Source organism: Spermophilus citellus (genome assembly GCF_964194105.1).
Source record: "Spermophilus citellus genome assembly, chromosome: 14".
In the NCBI taxonomy this organism is placed as follows: Eukaryota; Metazoa; Chordata; class Mammalia; order Rodentia; family Sciuridae; genus Spermophilus; species Spermophilus citellus.
This window is the reverse complement of record NC_138194.1, coordinates 66,750,978-66,772,911: the sequence shown is the minus strand read 5'-3', so window position 1 is coordinate 66,772,911 and position 21,934 is coordinate 66,750,978. Positions and strand designations below refer to the sequence as shown.

Here is a 21,934-nt window from a genome sequence, read left to right as displayed (position 1 = left end):
CATTCTACCTCATACCCCCAGCCTCTCGGGAAAATCAGCCCTGCTTGTTTTCCTGTCCATCTCTTAGTTGATGAGAAAGTGCATACAGCTGAACGACTGGGAAATGCTGTCCCTGATGATAAAGACAGCGGCACTCTGGGCCAGGGCCTTAGCATGCCGAGTCTGCCGTCTCCATGTTGAGTGATACTGCGAACAGAAGCGATTTTGTATTCAGAGAGGAAAGTGAGGCTCAGGAAGGTCAAAGGTTCCTGCCCCAAGCCACACTGCTGATGGAGTAGCACTTAAGAATGAGGGTCTGGCATCAAACCACTTGGGACCAAGTCCTGCTTCCACCACTCCCTTGCTGCGGCTGCTGAGCAATGACCTGACCTCTCTGTGCCATCATCTTCTGACTTGAGAAATGGGGATAATGGCTACTTCTGATAGAGATGCAGTGAGAGTTAGAGGAGATGATCCATGGAAAACCCTTAGAATGGTAGCTGGCACACAGCAACCACTTAATGAATGTCTGTTATTATTGTCATCAAGTAGTGCTTAGTTTCACTTCTACTTGAAAATAAAAAAGAAAATGTGATTTTTAAACAACAACAAAAAAGCCTCATCATCAGGACACCCAAATTCAGAAAACAAACCAAAGCCTGGGCCTGCCTGTGTGGCCCATCCTGGCACCCAAACATTGCACATCTGGTCCCTGGGCAGCGAGGGCCAAAAGCCAGGAAACACACAGCTGTGGTGGACAGCTCCCACAGAGTGGTCCTGCAGGCTGCCTCCCAGATTTCCTGGATGGAGAAAGTTCCCCCTGAAACTGGACAAACACTGAAGGCCTTGTGGAGGGCCACCAAGTGAGCCTCTTCACTCCTGTAGAGCCTGGAACCAGTGCCTTCTGGAACAGTCCCCTGGTGTTGTAGGATCTCAGGAGCTACATGCCCATGTTCACATCCTGGTTCTGCCATTAACCAGTCATGGGACCCCAGGAAACTGACCTAATTTTTTTTTGTGCCACCGTTTCCCATTCTTTGAATAGGAGAAGAATACTAATGTTCAGAGGGGTGTTGGGAGACTCAAGAGAGTTGTGCATGGAAAGAGCTCATGAAATACCTACACTGAGCGAGTGCCTTCTAAGGGCTTGCTCTCATATGGCCAAGGGCTCCCTGAGCCTTGGGAGAGTGGAAGACCATGGCTTTCCCTGGGGACTCTTGAAGAGAAATGGCTTAATTGATACTTTCTTCAAGTTGACTAGATCCTAGAGATCTAGGGCCTTCCTGTGTGGCCCATCCTCTGAGTTCTTCTAAGTTCCCCAAGGCGTGCAGGGAGAGAGAGGCAGACAGGCCTGGACCTCCAGTAACCTAGGTGGGTCAGCCAAGTCATGCATGGCCTTAACTAGGAAATGAGCCAGGGCCAGCAGCTGGAAGATCCCAGCCTCCAGGAAAAAGGGAATCTCCTTTTGCAGAGGGTATCTCCTGATTGAATGGAAGATCTCCTGCTCCCCACGGGCTTCTCAGAAGGACTCAGAAACCCAGGGCAGGCTTTTACACCAATGTCCTCATTCATAGCCCTTTGGCCTCTGAGATCCATCCTTAGAAAGCCTAATCAGGGCACTTTGTTCCCTCTAAAGACTGAAGGAGAACAAGTTTCCCTGAGGATGGTTCTGGACCTCATACTTCAGCTGTGAAACTTCCCCTCCTGGCAGTTGAGGGTACAAGTGTTCAACAGCTGCACTGTTCTCATTCACAATCTATCTCTGTCTCCAAAGCTGCAGCAGATGTGTGGCTTGCTGGGTGGAAAGCCACACAAAGGGCCCCTTCTACGCCGGCCATGTCACTGAGCCTCAGCTCTCAGTGCGCCAGGGTCACAGGGACCTACCACAGCCCCCGTGTGCTCCCACCCCACTGGCCAGAGCTGGTGGAGACTGTGCCTCATAAAAAATGATGGAACCATCCAGCTGGCAAGGCCAGCAAGTTCCTATGCGTTTACATCACCAAATGAAGCTTTGTTGTGGCTCCAACACAAGAAAATTAAGAAAAGGCTTCACAAAAGTCCCATGTTTCTCAGCTCTGCCCTCGGATCAGCCAGGGTAGCCTGTTGCTTTCTGAGGTCTATTCCTTCTAGCCTCTTGTCCCAACCTGATCCTGGACACTTATCCCTTTCACAGGCCTCATGATATGAGCCATTATCCTGGTTTGGATGTTTACCTTGCACCAGGCATTGGGCCAAGAAATTGAAATGGTTCCAATTATTCCCTATCACAATGCTGGGGGATCAATGCTATTTTTTTTTTTTTGCTTAATTTATTTCAATGCCATTTTTATGTTCACTTTTTTGAATAGATGGGAAGTCAAACCTTGGAGAAGTTAAGTACAAGGTCACCCATGTAGTGTGTGGCAGAACTTAGATTTGGATTCATGCCTAGCCAACTTAGTAATTGCTTTTAATAGCAAATAGTAATATTAGTTAATACTTATTGAGGACGGGGTCCAGCAACACTGTTCTAAGTATTTTACACTTAGAATTGAATCTTTCAATCCTCATAACCCACACTATGAAATAGGCAGCACTTATGGTCCCATTTTATGGATGATAAAACTCAGGCAAGGAAATTTATGTCTGTTGGACCATCAGGCTCACAGGAAATCCAGGAGCACCAGCAATTCTTGGCTGCTAGTGATCCTGGGAGCCCCCATCCATTCATATCTGCACCCCTGGGGTACTCACGCCTGCAGGTCTTGCCATTTGGGTCTAGAGTGTAGCCCCGGCGGCAGCGGCAGTAGTAGCCCTCCTCTGTGTTGACGCATTCATGCTCACAACCAGGTTTGTTCAGTGCACAGTAGTTGATCCCTGAAGGGAGAGAGGAAAGACCCTTCTTCAGACTCTAGGCTTCTCCAGGCCTGTAAGGATGGCCTCTGGGGGTTATCACAGGCCCTAGAGGGAGAGCAGGTGGGTGCTGCCTGCAGAGGTGATCGAGGGACTGATCATTAGTTCATTCACGTGCCAGCAAGTTCCAGGCCCTGAGCTAGATGTGGGGGAGTGATGGTGAGCAAGACCAAGACCCCTGTCCTCCAGGGCTTCATCCTTTCATGAGGAGACAGACGAGGAAACAGAGTCATTAGACAACACATGGCAACACAGAGGAGGCCCTCCCTGCATCCTGGGGATCAGGAACATCTTTGAAGAGGTGATGACCAACCAGATTCCTTAAGGAAGAGAGAAGTCAGACAGGTAAATGGAGCCAGAAGAAGCAGAGAGTGATAACTCAGGAATAGGAAGCTCATGGCCTGGTAGTGAAGAGTAGGGGGCACATTTAGGGATCTTCGAGAATGGCTGGAGCAGGAGGACAGACAAGGCTGGGTAGAAAAGGTCATGCAGGGCCTTGCAAACCACAGGATGGAGCAGTGAAGGCTCAAACGGGTGGCTGGAGGTGGGAGTGTAGATGGAGGCCTTGAAGAGGAAGATTTTTGTGGTGGCGAAGGAGAGACAGGTGAACTTCGATAAACAGTGAATAAATACATTCTCCACAGAACACAGAGAAAACAGTGCCTGCTTTCCAGGAGCATCTGTGAAAGAGAACCTGACGCAGGAATTGTGCTTCTGGATTCTCCACCATTGGTTTCTTTCCCCCTTTGATGGACAAAGACCAAATCAAGGTTCAGTTGAATTGAGCTGAACTAAATTGATGTTAAAGAACTAAGAGCAGGGGTGAAGACCACATTACCCAAACCATCCCCTTCTAAGAAAAATGGAAAAGCTCATGAAATCCAATCAGACTCTTCCTTGACTTAACCTGATCACTAGGGCTGAAAGCATCGAGACAGCTTCTGTCTGCAGAGACATCTGACAATGACATTGAATGGCATGAGGCAGAATAAATAAAAGGCAATCTTGCAATATATCCAGCTACTTAAGGGAGTCAGGAAATGGCAGTTACTTTGAGAAGGTGCCAAGTGCTTCACCTTGCTCTGATCCTGATATCGTCTATATCATGAAACTGGGAATTCATATCCTGATGCTGCCCCAGGTTACTGTCCCATGGCAAATTCACTCCCATCCAAACTACTTTTCTGCCAGCAGGTGGGAGTTGCCTCCAAACCGATAGGCAATGAGCAATTGGTTTCCTGGTAGAAAAATGCTAAAACCACAGGACCCCATGCCTGTCAGTTTACAGAGGAGGTGAAGGATTGTAAAAGGAAATTAAATGAGCTTATAGAGGGTCTTTATGAGACTGGTGTTGAGGGGAAAGGTCATCGCCAACCTCATTGGTGGAGCTGGATTAGTTGAACTGCACAGCATTGTTCTCCTTCTTGGGTATGTGGCAGACACTGTTGGTTGTCTTGACAACACCATTAAAACCCTGTGGCCCTCCAGAGCATGAATCACAACTGGTGTAAGTCTGCCAGGCAACTATATTCTCCTTTGTCAGGGATTGGTTTTAGCTCTAGCCAAAAAGACATAAGGAGAAATTTACTGGGGTCCCCTAGAAGGACTGCAGACTGAGCACATGAAGAGAAGTCCATGGTACACAAGGGCTGACCTAAAAGAAATGTTGCCTTCTTGTGTCCTGGACCCTTAGCATTTTCTCTGTAATTCATTCTTCTGTACAAGGAGAAATGGAATATCTGCATGTAGTTTAAGGTCATCTGCTTGGGACTCATCAACAACCTTACCTGTGCAAGACAGAACTGAGTACCAGGAAACAAGCAAAGAGTTGTTTTGTTTTGTTTTGGGGGATACCAGCAATTGAACGCAGGGGCAATCAACCACTGAGTCACATCCCCATTCTTTTTTTGTATTTTATTTTGGGACAGGGTCTCACTGAGTTGCTTAGTGCCTCGCTGTTGCTGAGGCTGGCTTCGAACTCGCGATCCTCCTGCCTCAGCTTCCCAAACCACTGGGATTACAGGCATGCACCACCGCGCCCAGTGCAAAGAGTTTTGATTGAGAGAAATTGGCCTGGCAACAAAACACCAGCCACATACAAACAGACAAACACAAAGAACATGAAGGCACCATGGTCTGGGGCCATGTAGTGCAGGGCAAGTGAGAATCATGTTATTACTCCATCGGGGAAAAAGAAATAATCTTCAGTAAACTCAGTCTTTAAAGTCAGCATTTGGCTACTGTGTAAAACAACATGGCAGTTCCTCCAAAAATTAAACATTAACTTGAACAGATGATGCAGCAATTTCACTTGAAGGTATAGAAATACAGATTCACAACATACCAAAGCCAAGAAGTGGGAGCAGTCCAAGTGTCTACTGATGGATGAATAATGGATAAACAAAAAGTGAAGTAGACATGCACTGGGTTATGATTCAGCCTTAAAAGAGAAAGAAATTCTGACATCCTACAAATGGTTAAAACTTGAAGACGCTATGTTAAGTGATATAAGCCAGTCACAAATGGATGAGTCCACTTATAAGAGGTATTCAGAACAGGAAAAATCATAGAGACAGAGCAGACTGGTGATTGTCAGAGAATGAAGAGAAGAAGAAATGGGGAGTTATTTTTCAATAAGTAAAGTTTCAGTTTGGGGTAATGAAAAAGTTCTGGAGATGGATGGTAGGGATGGTTGTGCAAATATGAATATATATATATAATATGAATGTACTTGATACCACTGAGATGTACATTTTAAAAATGATTAAAATGAATCTGGGGATATAGCTCAGTGGTACAGTGCTTGCCTAGCATGTGGGAGGCATAAAAAAGTAAAATAAAGGCATTATGTCCATCTACAACTAAAAATTTTAAAAATGGTAAGTTTTATGTTATGTGTAGCTACCACCACCACCACCACAACAACAACAACAAAATCATTGTCACTTTGTTTTCTTTCTTTTTCTTCTTCTCCTTCTCCTTCTCCTTCTTCTTCTTCTTCGGAACCAGGGATTGAACCCAGAAGCACTTAACCACTGAGCCACATTCTTAGCCCTTTTTATTTTGTATTTTGATACAGGGTCTTGCTAAGTTGCTGAGGCTGGCTTCAAAGTTGAAATCCTCCTGCCTCAGCCTCCTGGGTCAGTGGGATTACAGGAATGTACCACCAGCCTAGCTCTCTTGGGCTTTCTCTACACACAGGAGTCATAGTGTCTTGAGGGTGTTACTTACATAATCATTCACTCATTCAAAAATATTTCTTGAGTACCTCCTGTGCACCCCATATCTGGTTATGTGAACCTCATAAACTGTGAAGTGGTGCACACAAGCCAGTCTTGGATGTAACTTGATCTGATAAAGTCCAGTGTGTCCAGTAAATCCTGAGGTCAGATGGCAGGACTGTCAGATAACAAATTAAATAGTCTTTATGCATACCAATTCAGTTGGAGACCTGAACGGGTCTGACTATAAGCATGAAAGATTAGTGACCTCAGGCAGTAAGTTATAATGCCAGATAATAGAACAGAGAGAAAGTTTTGGGAAAACTGAACAGTTTAAGGAGATGCGGGGCTGGAGTTGTGGTTCAGTGGTGGAATACTTGCCTGGCATATGTGAGGCCCTGGGTTTGATCCTCAGCACCACATATAAATAAATAAAACTAAATCCATATATAGATATATAGATATGTAGATAGATAGATAGATAGATAGATAGATAGATAGATAGATAGTTAAAAAAAAAAAAAGATGTTGAAGCAAGAAGTCCTGTTGCTCCATTTAGGAAATTCAGGGCCAGAGAAGTAGAAAGTAAGTGGCCCAAGGTGACAAAGCTGATACGAGTGACATTGCCAAGACTGGACCTCACATCTATCTCCTGGCTTAGTGTAGCCTGGGCACTTTACACTGATTTTTTTTTTTTTGAGTGTCTATGGAGAAGCCACCACCATGGTACCAGAATCAGGAATCCTGGAGGCCACCATCTGAGTAGCACCACATCAGTCCCAGGCTCCACTGGGACAGCCACCCAGCCCTGGCCTCTGTACTTGGCATCACCACCTTCGTAATTAATGTCTTAAATCAAAAACAACAACTTCAGGAAGAGAAACTGTGCCCAGATGAGGAGAAAGACAAACCCTGGCCAAGAGTCTTCAGTAAGATTCTTCCTTGAACTCTTTTTTTTTTCCCTGCAGTTTAATTGGATGACACCAAATTCCTTTGAAACACACATTTCTTATTCTGAAAATAGCCCACATCCATCAGCCTCTATTAAACATAAATGGCCATCTCCTGAACTGGATGGACATGTGTATTGCTCAGATCACTTGAGAGACATCAGACTCCTAATAACAAACCCCAGAGTTTAAGCCCAATTTCTTCACTTCCTTCTGCCACGTAATGCTCCATAGAGACCGTGAGCTCTTGCTTCTGTTTCCAGCTGTCGGCCATGATTGACCGAATGTGCAAGCATGAAGGCAGGGGTGGCTCTGAGAGGGTGACCTCAGGAGTCTAGGGCTGGGTGTTCCCAGCAAAGACGATGGAAAAAGTCACGGTGAGGCAGGACACGCAAAGAAGGGCTGCTGAGGACACCGGCTTTTAGGACACATTCTATTTTTCCTGGATGCAAAAAGTAGGCCACCTGGCTAAAGAGGAAATGAAGCTGTTACCAATGAATATACAGGAATGAGCATTAGGAACTCTGGCCAGTGCCACAGCCTGCAAAGGGGCCCAACTGCGGGCCAATTTGTGGTGGTCCAACTGCTACTCCCAGCCTCCCTCCTCCTTGGTAATGACGCATACACTGCCTTGAAGGCTTCTCTTCCTCCCAGAGCCTCTCCAGGCAGGGTGTGGGGGGAGTGGCAGAGCTCGAGGGAATCTTAGACCATTGGTAAGAGATGCAGAGCTTCAAGAAAAGTCTCCACCAATGGCCACATGCCTAACTTGTTTCCTTTTCCCCTCCATTAGTAACACAGAGGAAGTCAATGACCCTAATGAGAATCGGAGTTGAATCAGATCTAATTATTCCCTACATCAGAGCTCTGAGTGCACATGGGCATCCACCAGTGACTGGTTTTCCCTGGGTGTAATCAGGCCCTGACACACTCACGCCTAGAAAAAGGTACCAACAATGCAGAGGGGAGCAGCCAGGCCAGCAGAGTTGACCCGCTGACATACCGTAGGTATGTGTGGTCTAATGGAAAATATTCCACCTAATTGTTTTCACATTTCGAATGCTCTCAATTAAAGTTCCCATTTACTACTTGACTGTTTCCAGGTTTTTATATCCAAGCAGGGCAGTGGGAATTATCTCCTTTAAGACAGGCTCGTTTCAAAATACGGGCTCTGCAACCCTCTGCCTCCTAACAAGCTTTAACCCTTATTAGAATGAGCATGAAAGTCAATCTGTGCTTAGAAGCCGAATGGGACTCACCTGGATTCAGTTATACATACAGCCCACAGTGATTTGCAGAAGAGGTAGACAGTAAAAGTTCTGAAAACACAGTCCCGCCAAGCAGAACACTGCTATACCTATTGCCAGGAAGAGGTGAGGGTGGTAACATATAGAATAAATCCCTAAGTGGAAGCTCCAGAGAGTTCTGCAAATGACAGGGTCAGGTGACCACAAACAACCCAGCACGCATAACTGTACACTAAGGGAAGGCTCTTTGGAAAAAGTTCATGATATGCATGCCCAAAAAGGCCATCTTTTGTGGCCCTTGCCCTGTAATTCCAGCTACTCGGGGGAGGCTGAGGCAGGAGAATCACAAGTTCAAGGCTAGCAGAGACAACTTAGTAAGATCCTGTCTCAAAATAAAAAAAAAAATAAAAAGGGTTTGGGTGTAGTTCAGAGGAAGCCCCCGGGTCCAATCCCTAGTACTGTAAGAAAAAACAAACAAACAACAAAAACAATAACAAAAAAAAAACCCTTCATTCTAACAATATAGAGGAATTTAAATAATAGTTGCAATAGTTTCTGCAGGATGATGGATCTCAGAATGATTCCTTTACCCATGCATCATCCATTCAACAAACATGGGCTGCACCTGTGCATGCCAAGCACTCTGAGCTGCTGAGGACTTGGCAGTAAGAAAGACAGCCACCTCTGTCCTCGTGGGTCTTTCTTTCTGGTGTCTCTCAGGAACAGTCTGGTTTAAAGAGTTCCTGTTTGAGGTCTACACCTCTGATGTGCTGGACCACAGGTGTTTGAGTCACTCAGCACATCTCACTCTGATCTTGCTGATGCTTTGTACCCCTTGAGAGCCATGGGGGATGCTCCAGAGTCTTATTTTCCTTCTTCCTTCCTATCAAAGAGGACAGATCTGCCATCAAGTGTTTTGTCTTGTAGCACTGAGGACATCAGCTCCTTTGACATCCCATCTCTGGGCCCCGCTTTTTCTTTCTAAAGCTCCCAAATACATATTGTGGGAGTAAGGACGAGGGAGAAAGTGAACCCTCATTTCAGATAGGTGGGAACTTCAGCTTGAACCCTGACTTGGCTCAACAAATCCAATGGACAGACCCAGGGTATTCAATCTCTTTTGAAAGTCCCCTAAATAGGATCTAGTAAACAAAAAGCAAAATAAATGCAGAATCACATTCATCGACACAAATGCTGAGTTCAAGAAAAACTCGCTTAAGATTTACAAGAAGAGGAAAACTCACAAGTCCTTCCACAGCGCCCAGTGTGACTTACTTCTGCATGTCTTCTTGTCTGGATTCAGGGTGAAGCCTTTGAGGCAGCGGCAGGAGTAGGAATCATGAGTGCTAACACACTCGTGCTCACATCCGTGGTTAGGAGAAGCACAATAGTCTATCTCTGGAAAGAAAGAAGTCACAGGAATGACAAAACAATATACTGCAGCTAACAAAAGGAAACCAGGGCTTTTCAGGCTTCATTGTCCCTAAGTGGTTAAAATTCATGCCTCAAAGACTGAAGTCACGGGTAAGTCTCAATAAAGCTATCTCCACGTCTAGGGATACAGCCCATAAGAGAATCTTCTTGACAGTACGAAATGTTTTTGCAACAAATCAATTTGTGAACCTGATTCATGTCAGAGCCACTACAATTAAAATTGGGTGTTGTTTCTTGGATTACAGGCTAGGAAGAGAGAGTTTAGCTGAGTGTTTTGTGGAATTCATGCAATGAAACAACTAAACCTTCTCCAAATCCAACTTTAAGCCACTCGAACTCCCCTAACCCTGAGCCAAACAATAGGGCACAAAATCAGATCCTGGGAAGCACAAGGCCTCGGAGGGAAGGTCACAAATGAGTTTAAAATTCCTCCCTCACTACCTCAGTGGACTCTGCTGACGTAAATAGGATTTTTCATCTCAAGAATCACAGTCAGAGAATGTGAACTCTAGAGATACTCACTTAAACAAACATATTCACAAACAAAGGGTTTCAAGGAATTTGTTATAAAGGAATTTAATTTGTGTTGAAGGGTCTGAGTGAAGTATTTTGCTGTCATAGATCTTGAACATATTGTTCAAAATTGCTGGAAATGAGTGGCCACTGATGGGTTTTAAAAAAGTCTTTGTGGGGCTGGGGTTGTGGCTCAGTGGTTGAGCGCTTGCCTGGCATGCGTGCGGCCCGGGTTCGATCCTCAGCACCACATACCAACAAAGATGTTGTGTCCGCCGAGAACTAAAAAAAATAAATATTAAAAATTCTCTCTCTCTCTCTCTTTCTCTCTCCTCTGTCACTCTCTCTAAAAAAAAAAAAAAAAGTCTTTGTGGGGCTGGGGCTGGGGCTCAGTGGTAGCACACTTGCCTGGCATCTGTGAGGCACTGGGTTCGATTCTCAGCATCACACATAAATAAATAAATAAATAAATAAAGTTCTACCAACAACTAAAAAAAAATTTTTAAAAAGCCTTTGTTTCAATGAGGATTTTTATCGCTTTAAGGAACATTTGAACTATGAATATAATTTTCAAAATGAAGAATTTGGTTTTCCCAGTACATTCCAAATTAATTAAAAAGCAGACAGTAGGCTTGAAACACAAAACAATAAGATGCCAGTTCTTTCTGAATTAAAGTCATGGAAATTTTAAATGTATGCAAAAATGGACACATTTAAAATGGACACATTACATGGATGTAATATAGTACCTCCATGTGCATGTCACCCAGGTTCAAGAGAATCAATTTATGGCGGATCTTCTTTCCTCTGGGCTTCCCATCCCCATAAGATTCCATACTGCTTTAAGGCAAATCCCAGACATTTTATGTTGTCCATAATATTTCAGAATGTATCTTTAAAATACCAGGATTCTTTTTAAAGTCAGGTAGTTTCAAGTTCTCCAACTTTGTTCGTCTTTTTCAGCATGGAAGTACACACTTGTCCCAGGAACTCATGGCTGAGGCAGGAGGATTGCAAGTTCAAGGTCAGCCTCAGCAATCTGACAAGGCCCTAAGCAACTTAGTGAGACCCTGTCTCAAAATAAAAAACTTAAAAAAAAATTAAAATGGCTGTGGATGTAGCTCTGTGTTAAAGTGCCCCTGGGTTCAAAATAAGCACACACACACACACACACAAGCCCATAGATAACTGCAACATTGTAATCACCCATATAAAGGCATTTTAAAAACTTTTGCATTTGGAAGTTCTTTCAGACTTACAAAAAGTTTCAAACATAGAAATAGTATAAAAGACACCTATATAATCTTTACCCAGATTCATCTATGGTTAGCATTTTATACCATTTGATTGACCATTGGATTTTCTACATAGATAATAATGTTGTCTGATGATTAAAAAAAAAATGGTTTAGCCCTGGGTTCTAATCCCCAGCACCACACACACAAAAAATTGTTTAGATTATTCCTTTCCAATCTATGTACCATCTCTCTCTTTTTTAAAATTTTCTCTTCCTTATTGCACTAGCTAGAACCTTTACTACAATGTTAAATAGAAGTGGTGAGAGTAGACATTCTTTTGTTCCTGATCCCATAAAGAAAGTATTAAATATTTCATCATTGTTAGCTAATGGCTTTTCATTGATGCACTTTACCAGACTAAGGCAGTTGTCAATTACTTTAGTTTTTAGTTTATGAAAAGTCAATTTTTGTTTAAGTCACAAATAAATGTCATATCTTGTCCACCACTTTTTTAAAAAATCTGTTGAGATAGCTCATGTGGTTTGTTGCTTTTAGTATGTTAATATTATAAATTACATTGACCGAATTTTGAATGTTGAATGTTAAGCCAACCTTGAATTCCTAGGATAAATCCCACTTGGTCATGATGTATTATCATTTTTATATATTGTTGGATTTCATTGCTAAAAAATACTTGAAGAACTTTTGAATGTCTTTCATGAGGGATGTTTGTGTATATATATTTTTTTCTTATGCCTGATTCTGGTTTGAGTATCAGAACAATGCTGGCCTCACAGAATGAGTTGAAATATGTTCCCTTATCTTCAATTTATGTAGAATTCATATTAGTATTCTTCAAATGATTGCTACATTTCACCATGTAAGCTAACTAGATTGAGAGTTTTCTTTGGGGGAAGGCTTACAGCACAGACTCAATTTGTTTTAATAGATGTAGGCCTTTTCTGATTATCTATTTGTTTTTAAGTAAACTTTAGTAGTTTGTGTCTTTCAAGGAATTTGTTAATTTCATGAGTTGTTGAAGTTATTGGCATATATTTGTTCATTATTTTCCTTTCAGTGTTGGTAGGATCTATAGTGATGTCCACTTTTTTATTCCCATTATTGGCAATTTATGTCTTCTCTTTATTTTTTATTATCTCTATTAATAAACCCTTAGACTTACTAATTTGAATCTCAAAAAAATCACTGTTTTATTTTACCAAATATCTCTATTAATTTTTTAATTTCTTTTATTTTAGTTGAATTCTTTACAATTTTCTCTTTTGAATGTCTAACATATGAAAGTGTTAACCTCACTATGTATTAAATCATTCATCCATTTATTCAATAAACATTTTCTGAACATCGATCATGGGGCAACGCTGGATCATTAGTGAACAAAAAGGCAATCTTTTGACTGCTGAATCTTATAGGAGTCTCTTACAATCTACTATGTTGGAGAAGATTATTCATTAATCAAATAATGATGCCAATAAACATATATCCATAAATTGGGTATATATAAAACAGGATAATTTTATTAAGAAAGATATTAAAAACATGATATAGCAATGAGAAGAAAATTTCTCTTAGCAAATTATCAGGTTTTTAAAATTTCCTTTTCAAAACATTAAAGGTAGAACATAAATTGGTACAAAGTTGTGAGAGATCAGTTTTAAATATGCATCAAAAACTTTAAAGATATCAATAACCTTTGACTGAATAAATTTCCCTTTGTTTCTTGTTTTCTAATAAAATGATTAGAAATACAAGGATTTATGTGTAAGAATGTTTTTCCATTCTCAGCAGTCAAGAAACCTGTTGGACAAAATATGACATACACATCTGACAAATTTTAATGACATGTCAAAGTGATCTCAGTTCTATAAAAATATACCCATATATATGAATACATTATTAAAAAAGACTGGAAGGAAATATACCAAATTACTCCTAACTATAGTTATCTCTGGGTAATGGAGCCTAGATTATTTTATTATATGCAATTTCATTTCTATATGAACCAGTTTTCTACAATAAGTTGTGATTACTTTTGTAATCAAAAAAGTATTAAAAATAAATATACACATTCATAATTATGAAACTAGTTACCATGGAAAACAGCAGAAATAATATAAGAAAGAGAACAGTGTAGGAGGTGCCCAGAGATTTGAAGAAGAAAATAATTAAGGAACATTACTGAGAACAATGTGTATGGTCATGGATATCTCTGTCCAAATCACAAAATACAGACAAACTCAGTAGAGCAGAGTAACCACAAGCTCACAGGTATTGCTGGAATTGAGGGAGATAGGAAGTAAATGTATGACTATGGAGAAAGCAGGTCAAATGCTCTATGGATCACAGTGTCCACAACCCTGTCTCTCCTTCTATTCTGGTCACACAAGCTTCCTTGCTGACCTTCAACATGTCCTGTCTCGGGTCTTCACACTAGTGCTGCATTCCTTCTGCCTCAAAGGTCCTTCCTTTCTCATCTCCTTTAAGTGCTTGATCAAATGTTACTTTCTTTTTGAGACCTGAGGTCTTCTCTTACCCTACTCCAATACAATGTAAGCTCCAATAAAAACAGAGATTTTTTTGTTTGTTTTACCTAATGCTGCAAACCTTGTGTCTACAACTGTATCTGGCACATAGTAGATACTCAACAAATATTTGTTGAATGAATAAATAGTTCCTTAAAAAATGTTTTTTTATTTGTAGATGGATATCATACCTTTATTTCATTCATTTATTTATTTATTTATTTATTTATTTATTTATATATCTGGTGCTGAGGTTCAAACCCAGTGCCTCACACCTGCTAGGCAAGCACTCTGCCACTGAGCTACAACCTAAGCTTGAATAAATGGTTCTTAATATTAGTGGATTATTTTTTCAGGCTTTAGATGCATAAACATTGTTCATCAAGAACCAACCAGGGGGCTGGGGTTGTAGCTCAGTGGTAGAGTGCTTGCCTAGAACATGTGAGGCACTAGGTTCAATATAAAAATATTGTGTCTATCTACAACAACAACAACAAAAAAAAAAAAAACAACCAGGGGGGGAAGGGATTGGGAATACAAAAGAGAAGAATTAATTAGACACAACTTTCTTAAGTTCACATATGAATACACCACCAGTGTAACTCCACATCATGTATAACCACAAGAATGGGAAGTTATACTTTGTGTATGTATAATATGTCAAAAATACACTCTACTGTCATATATATCTAAAAAGAACAACAACAATAACAACAAAAAGGAAACCAACAAAGGGGTCACTAAGAATGGAAGACGGCTCTCATCCCCTTCTTAAGGCTTCTTCCTACTGGGCTGTTTAAAAACCTCCTTCTATGAGGATCTCAGTTCAGCAGCTCAGCACCCTCTGGGTACAGACACTCAGCCAGTTACAAACTCAATCTATCATTCTTTCATCCAGAACATATTTCTCCATCTGGTCCACAGTGACAGGTGGTGAGGGGCTCTTTTTAGTAAATTTCAACTGTCTATTAAATTCTAGATAGTTGCTATGGTATTTTCCATGGCTATTAAATGAGATAAATTTATTCTGATATGACTCATTCTTAGTAACCCCAAAGAATGTGAGAAATTCAGTTTGTTCTTTTGGTCTCTATGTGCAAAGTAGATATCAGCTCAGTCTGGGGAACTGCTTTCTAAAACTTAGAACTGAACAGAGCTGAACATAAAATTACTATGGAGCAGTTCGAGTGACCTGTCAGTAGGGGCATTCAAATGTAGGCTGGACAATATCACAGTGAGGATATTGTAGGATGGGTGGTTGGGCAAGAACTGATTGAACTTGAAGTCCCCTCCCAGCTGAGTCTCTGATTCATAGACAGAGGCCCTTGCAACAGTAAGTGGCTTTTTGCAGGCTGTAGGAGGGTATTGGGGCACAGCAAGTTAATTACATCCTGGCCAGGAAGCCTGACAGCCAATTCTTTCTAGGTCTTTTATTGCTGATTCAGTATAAAATAATGACATTCTTCTGTGTTTCTCTTTGAAAGAAAACATCAAATATTCATTCAGTGCTTTGCCTTCCTATTTGAAAAATAAGGTGGAAATATCAACCCAGTTATCAGTGGAGTCTGGAAAACAATGAGCATAATGATCCTAAAGTGAGAAATAAGGAATGGCAACATGAAAACTATGGAATCCACAATTGCCTTTATTCAGCAATATGGCATTAGATGATTATTAGGCTTGATACTGAAGACAAGAATACTTGTCCAGTGGACTAATTTCCTCTATTTATCTTATGGTAAAAATACCCCAAACAGGTGGGAGAAGGGGAGGGAGCGGACAAATGCTGAGGAATGATATTAGCCAAATTACATCATTACACAGTGTGCATGTATGAATATGTAACAACAAATCCCACCATTATGTACAACTGTAATGCACCATAAAAATATGTAGGGAAAAAATACCCTGAACCTGAAAGTGTTCTTTTTCCAGCTTGGCTCAAGAGTAAGGGTTTCAAATTAGACCTCACAACATCTTGCATCATATGATCCAACAATTCTAGGTACACACCCCAAAGAATGGAGAGCAGGGACTCAAATGGATACTTGTACACCCAAGTGCATAGCAGCATTATTCACAATCACCAAGAGGTGGAAGTAAGCAAAGTGTTCATGGATAAACAAAATGTGGCATATACATACAATAGAATGTTATTCAGCCTCCAAGAGGAAGGAGATTCTGACACATGCTACAGTGTGGATGAACCTTGAGGACACTGTGCTAAGTGAAATAAGCCAGACACAGAAGGGCAATGGTATGGTAATACCAGTCTACTTAACTGAAGTACCTAGAATAGTCAAATTTGCAGAGCCAGAAAGCAGAGGTTGCCAGGGACTGGGAGCTATTGTTTAAAGAGTATAGAGTTTCAGTTTTGAGGTGATGAGAAAGTTCTAGAGATGCATGGTGGGGACGGTTGTACAAGGTGATGTACTTACTGCCACTGAACTATACATTTACAAATGACTGCAGTGGTAAATTTTATGTTATGTATATTTAACCACAATAAATATATCTTGCCAATATTTTTCAAGTTGATGGTACATATGCATTTCTACTCTTTTCTCTGGAAAATGTTCAGACTGATTTGGATGGGTTGCTTTAGCATAAAGAACTGATAGAGGGGGTGGGGTTGTGACTCAGTGGTAGAGCACTTGCCTAGCTCATATGAGGCCCTGGGTTCGATCCTCAGTACCACATAAAAATAAATAAATAAAAATATTGTGTCCAACTAAAAAATAAATAATAAAAAAGAACTGATAGAAAAGGTGAAGCTTTTTTGAATACCACTTATTCTAAATTATCTTGCTTATTCAGGAATGTGGAGCTCTAATCATGAACATTTGGGGCCTAATTATAAATTAATGATGCTTGGTATATTAACTAGAATACCTTTTTTAGACAATAAGTGCACACTTACTAATTAGATTAGCTTTCAAGGATACTTTTGGTTAAAAATAGAGACTGAAATGTAAGAAATTGAGTATCTTTTCTTTTATTATGTTCTGGAGACCTTAAAAGAAGTAAGAAAAACATTTTTTTTTTAATCTTTCAACATGACAGCAGCAGCCACACTGCCTTGGCCGGAAGCTGCGATGGCTCGGTAATTGCTAACAAGGAGGCTGCCACGATTCTCAGCTTCTACCTCCACACTGTGTTTCTGCCTTTGCCACTGGTTCCTATTTTTCAGTGCTTATTCTTGTCTCTGCCACAAATCTGGAGTGCTTGCTTGAGTGTCTCAGCTCCCACAAGTGGGCCTTCAGCTTATTTCCTATCCTCAAATTTTCAAGTCCTCAGAGTGTCTCCATTCTCTGACCAGCCCTCTTCCAGGTCTAGCTCCTGCCCACCCACAAGCATGGTGGTAAAATGTCCTCTCTCGAGGTCAGATCACCCTGGTGATGCCTGTCCAGACCCCCAGATTTCCCAGCGCTCTGCTCTGCCCACACATTGGGGTGGCCAGTGTCTGGGTCTTGACAGGGCCCAGAGATAGCTGAACTCCTGGCTCCCAGCCTTGCTGGTGAGACCTCCCAGCTGGATCAGTCCTGCTCTGACTCCTCGCCAAACCTCCTTTCCCAGGCCCCTCCACTGTGGTATCTACTTGCATGGTCTGACTCCAGGACTCAGACCTCCTCTTTGCCTGCACCATCCTGAGACTTGGATTCTCTATATCCTAAGGAATTAGGAACAGGAGACAGGCTGAGCCACAGTGTGCGGGAGATGGTGCAGCTCTGGGAACTGGGCTGGGGGGGTGGTGTGGGGCTGGAAATCAGGTGACTCCAGCCAGGGATGACTTTCTGTAGACTGGATAGGATCTGTTTTCCTCATTCCTTACCCCAGTGAGGCAGCAGTTCCACCTGAGCTGGTTCCACTTGTCTCCTTCCCTTAACTCTTGCGGTGGGTCCTGTCTGCATCACACTGTGTCCCTCAGTCACATCCCTTCTGGCATTGTGACTGCACAGAGATGACTTGTGTTTCCCACCAACTTCCAGTGAAAGTCTTAGTTTTTTTATGTACATTGAAACTTAGCCTAAGCATGTGGTATATGCCCCCAAAATGCTAAAAGTCTTTGAAGCCAGTATCATCTTGCACAAGAACTTTACTTAGCACCAGGCAATTTGCTAAACACTTTCTATAAATTATCTCATTTAGTCTTCAAGATAATTCTACAAAGTAGGCAGTATTGTCATCCCCGTTACAGTTGAAGAAACTGAGGCATAAAATAACTTGCCCAAGATGGCCCAGAGAAAAGGCAGAGGAGCTGGGGTTTGAACCAGCAGTGCATACCCCCTTTCTGATGGGGAGTACTGACTCATCAGCCCAGAAACCACAACTCCTGGGATGTTACCCCAGCTGACTGCTGTTTCATAGTTCAGAGTGCTCAGAAGGGAATGGTGACTGGGCAGAGAGCAGTCTACTCACTCATTCACTCATTCTCTCTGCAAACAAAACAACCAACCAAACGCCAATCATGTGCTGGGTATGAAGATCCAGACTCCCCTGTTTGCTTCCCGTCCTTACATAGGTTTCCTTCTCCTGGAAGCCCGTCTCATCCTTCTTTGCCTGGTGAATGAAGGTCCTCCAAGGAGGGCCTTGCCCTGTTCACTCCTGTTGGCTCATGCTTGGGGCTTCAGAAAGGTGCATTTTCAGGGTGGAGGGTCCTAGGGATTGAACTCTCAACCACTGAACCACATCCCCAGCCCTATTTTGCATTTTATTTAGAGACAGGGTCTCACTGAGTTGCTTAGCACCTCGTTTTTGCTGAGGCTGGCTTTGAACTCATGATCCTCCTGCCTCAGCCTCCCAAGCTGCTGAGATTACAGGCGTGCATACCGCACCCAGCTCAGAAATGTGCATTTTTTTACTTAATGTGTCCCTTACTGTTCTATACACCTCCTGCCTCTACTCCAGTGTAAAGATGCTGCTGAGGGGCTGGGGTTGTACTCAGTGGTAGGATGCTCGCCTAGCATGCATGAGACACTGGGTTCAATCCTCAGCACCCCATAAAAATAAAATAAAGGTATTGTGTCCACCTAAAACTAAAAAATAAATATTTTTTAAAAAACGAAGCTGCTGATATTAAGGGATTACTTTATGTTTAAGAAGGTTTGGGGATGCTTTTTTTAATATTTATTTTTTAGTTATAGATGGACACAATATGTTCATTTTATTTTTATGGTGTGCTGAGGATAGAACCCAGTGCCTCACACATGGTAGGCCAACACTCTACCTCTGAGCCCCAGCTGCAGCCCCTGGGAATGCTTTTCTAAAAACTACAGGTCTATACAGCTTTATATAGTGGATGCATTTTGGAAAGGTTGAAAGCACTTGAACTTTTTTTACAAATTAAAATCTTATTTTCTCATTGATATGTTTCAAAGATGACTTATTCTAATTACTATTAAACCTCCCTTATTAAAAACATTGGTCCCCAATATTTTAAAAACAAGCTTCTCTCAAGTGACTCTCCCTACAGCAGGATAGTAATCCACACACACACACCAACTTCAGGGGCTCTCACATACTTTTATGTTTAAAAGAACACATTTGTAATCCTTTTGTAAAGCTAGTGATCACCTTTAGTTTATAGATTTTTATGTTCCAATTTGGGGAGCTAAAATTAATTTTGAGATTTAAGTATACACTGAAAGTCAAAGAGAACTAAACAGCTCAAACAAAAAAATTGAGCATTTCTCTGCGAAATGCCATCCACCTATTTCTACCCCACCCAGAAGAAACCGCGCTCAGTTCTCTTTGGCTCAGCGATTTTCTGGTACTTGTGTAGAGTCAGAGCTGGAGCCCACAAGCCACAAAGCATCAGTGAAAATATTCCTCAAGCCCTGTTAATACTGCCGGACACAGCCAGGCTGAGGCAGCACAGAGGAAAGTGGTCTGATTGGTAGCACACTCAGCAGATGCTGGAAGAACACACCCACATGTGGTCTTCAACAAAAGATACCCTTTGCAAATACACTGAATGGTGATATTGAGAAAGAGTGGGCTATAGTCTTAGGACAATTCAGAAAGGCCTAGGGAAGGAATAGGGGCAGACATAATCCTATGCTAATCTATGCTTGGGAGATTTCCACGGCCACAATCCCCATAGCATTAGCATCGCGTGTCTGTATGTGTGTGTGTGTATGTAACTTACTTTCACATGTTTTTTTATCTGGGTTAAGGGTAAATCCTTCATGGCACCGGCACAAGTAGGAGTTATCAGCATTTACACACTCGTGTTCACACCCATGGTTTTCTGAGGCACAGTAGTCCACAGCTGCAGAAAATAAAACACATTCAGAAATTAATTAGAAATACAGAATAAAAAAGAATGGCAGAATGGAAGCATAACTACAACAAATATAAATCAGGATCAATATTGTTGCCTCCCCCAAAGAATAAATAAGTAAATATAAATGAAAGGCTTCTGACCCCTCAGAAAAGCTTCAGGAGTCTAGATCAGACAATTCATAACAGAAGTTAAACTAAAGAATATATGAAAAATTTAAGAATAGTTTAAAAAAATCTAAATTAGCTGGTGTACACCTGTAATCTTAGCAACTCAGAGGCTGAGGTAGGAGGATCACAAATTCAAGGCCATACTCAGCAACTTAGCAAAGCCCTAAGCAACTAAGCAAGATTCTATCTTGAAATAAAAAAAAATAAAAAGCGTTGGATATGTATCTTAGTAGCAATTCCCCACTAGGTTCAATCTCCAGTTACCAGGAAAAAAAATGCAAATTAAAGTCAAAATAATCACTAGTCATATTACTAAACTGGCAAAAATAAAGGTGAGATTAAAAACCCAGTGCGGGTAGAAAAGATGGTGGAATGAGATGGACATCATTACCCTAAGTGCATGTATGATTGCACAAATGGTGAGTCTCTACACTGTGTACAACCAGAGAATTGAAATGTTATGCCCTATTCGCGTACGATGAGTTGGAATGCATTCTGCTGTCAAGTAGAACAAATTAAAAAAAAGAAAAAGAAAAGTACAATAAAAAAAGAAAGAAAGCAAGGCAGCATGAACACAGAGTTATTCATGATGGGTAGTGTAAATTAATAAAAACCCATGGAAATCAATTTGACAATGTTCATCCTGCAAATGCATCCCCAGTGAAATAACTGAAAAAGGTCAGGGAGTGGGTAAGTAAATTATATACGATAAACTATTGATTGTAGCATTACTTACAATGACCAAATATATCTGGAAAATAAGATGAACATATAATAATAAATATAAATGGTTTAGTAATTTATGAGAAAGTGCACTGGCCTGCTTCTCATTAATTCCACAAATACTGAGTATTTTTTTTATGGGCCAGGCCCTGTTTTAGGTGCCTAGTATAAGGCAAATATTCCAGTCCTCAAGGTGTTTATATTTGGATGGTGGTGGTGGTAGGAATAAACAAAATATAAAACAAACCAGTAAAGAAAACTGTCTCTTAGAAGATGGAGAATGTTCTGGAAAAAAATAATACAGCAAAGGGGAATAGGGACTGTGGGGAAGAGGGCAGGTGGGAGGGAAGATGAGGTGTGGTGGAAGTGGTAGGAAAGGCCTCTCTCAGAAGGTGGCAGTCAGGCAGAGACTTGAATAAGGTACCAGCCATGAGGTCATCTGAGAGACAGCATCCTTGACAATGGAAACAGCAAGTGCCAAGGCCAGGAGGTGGGAATATGCCTGGTGCACTGTGTGTCCATGAAAAGGCCAAGTGGAGCAGGGAGAAAGGTAAGGAATGAGAAGGATGCGGTCAGGAGGAACCCGTAGGCCACTGCAAGGACTTTGGTTTCTGTCTTCGTGAGTTGGGAGTCAATGGAAGATTCTGAACAGAGGAGTCAAGAAGAGACAATGCAGTCGAGTGTGGCAGTGCACACCTATAATTTCATCTGCTCGGAAGGCTGAGGCAGGAGGACTGCAAGTCA

At 41.6% G+C, this 21,934-nt stretch overlaps 1 protein-coding gene across 2 annotated transcripts in view; it reads right to left on the bottom strand.

Moving 5' to 3' along the window:
* MATN2 (matrilin 2) overlaps positions 1-21,934 on the bottom strand; it is a 137,224-nt gene that overhangs the window by 28,964 nt on the left and 86,326 nt on the right. For both annotated transcript variants that reach the window (XM_081266855.1, XM_081266854.1), the window contains exons 6-8: positions 20,163-20,285; positions 9,562-9,684; positions 2,713-2,835 (exon numbers count right to left, since the gene is read on the bottom strand). In XM_081266855.1, the coding sequence (XP_081122981.1) occupies positions 2,713-2,835; positions 9,562-9,684; positions 20,163-20,285 (369 nt within the window). The remainder of the gene's footprint in view (positions 1-2,712; positions 2,836-9,561; positions 9,685-20,162; positions 20,286-21,934) is intronic.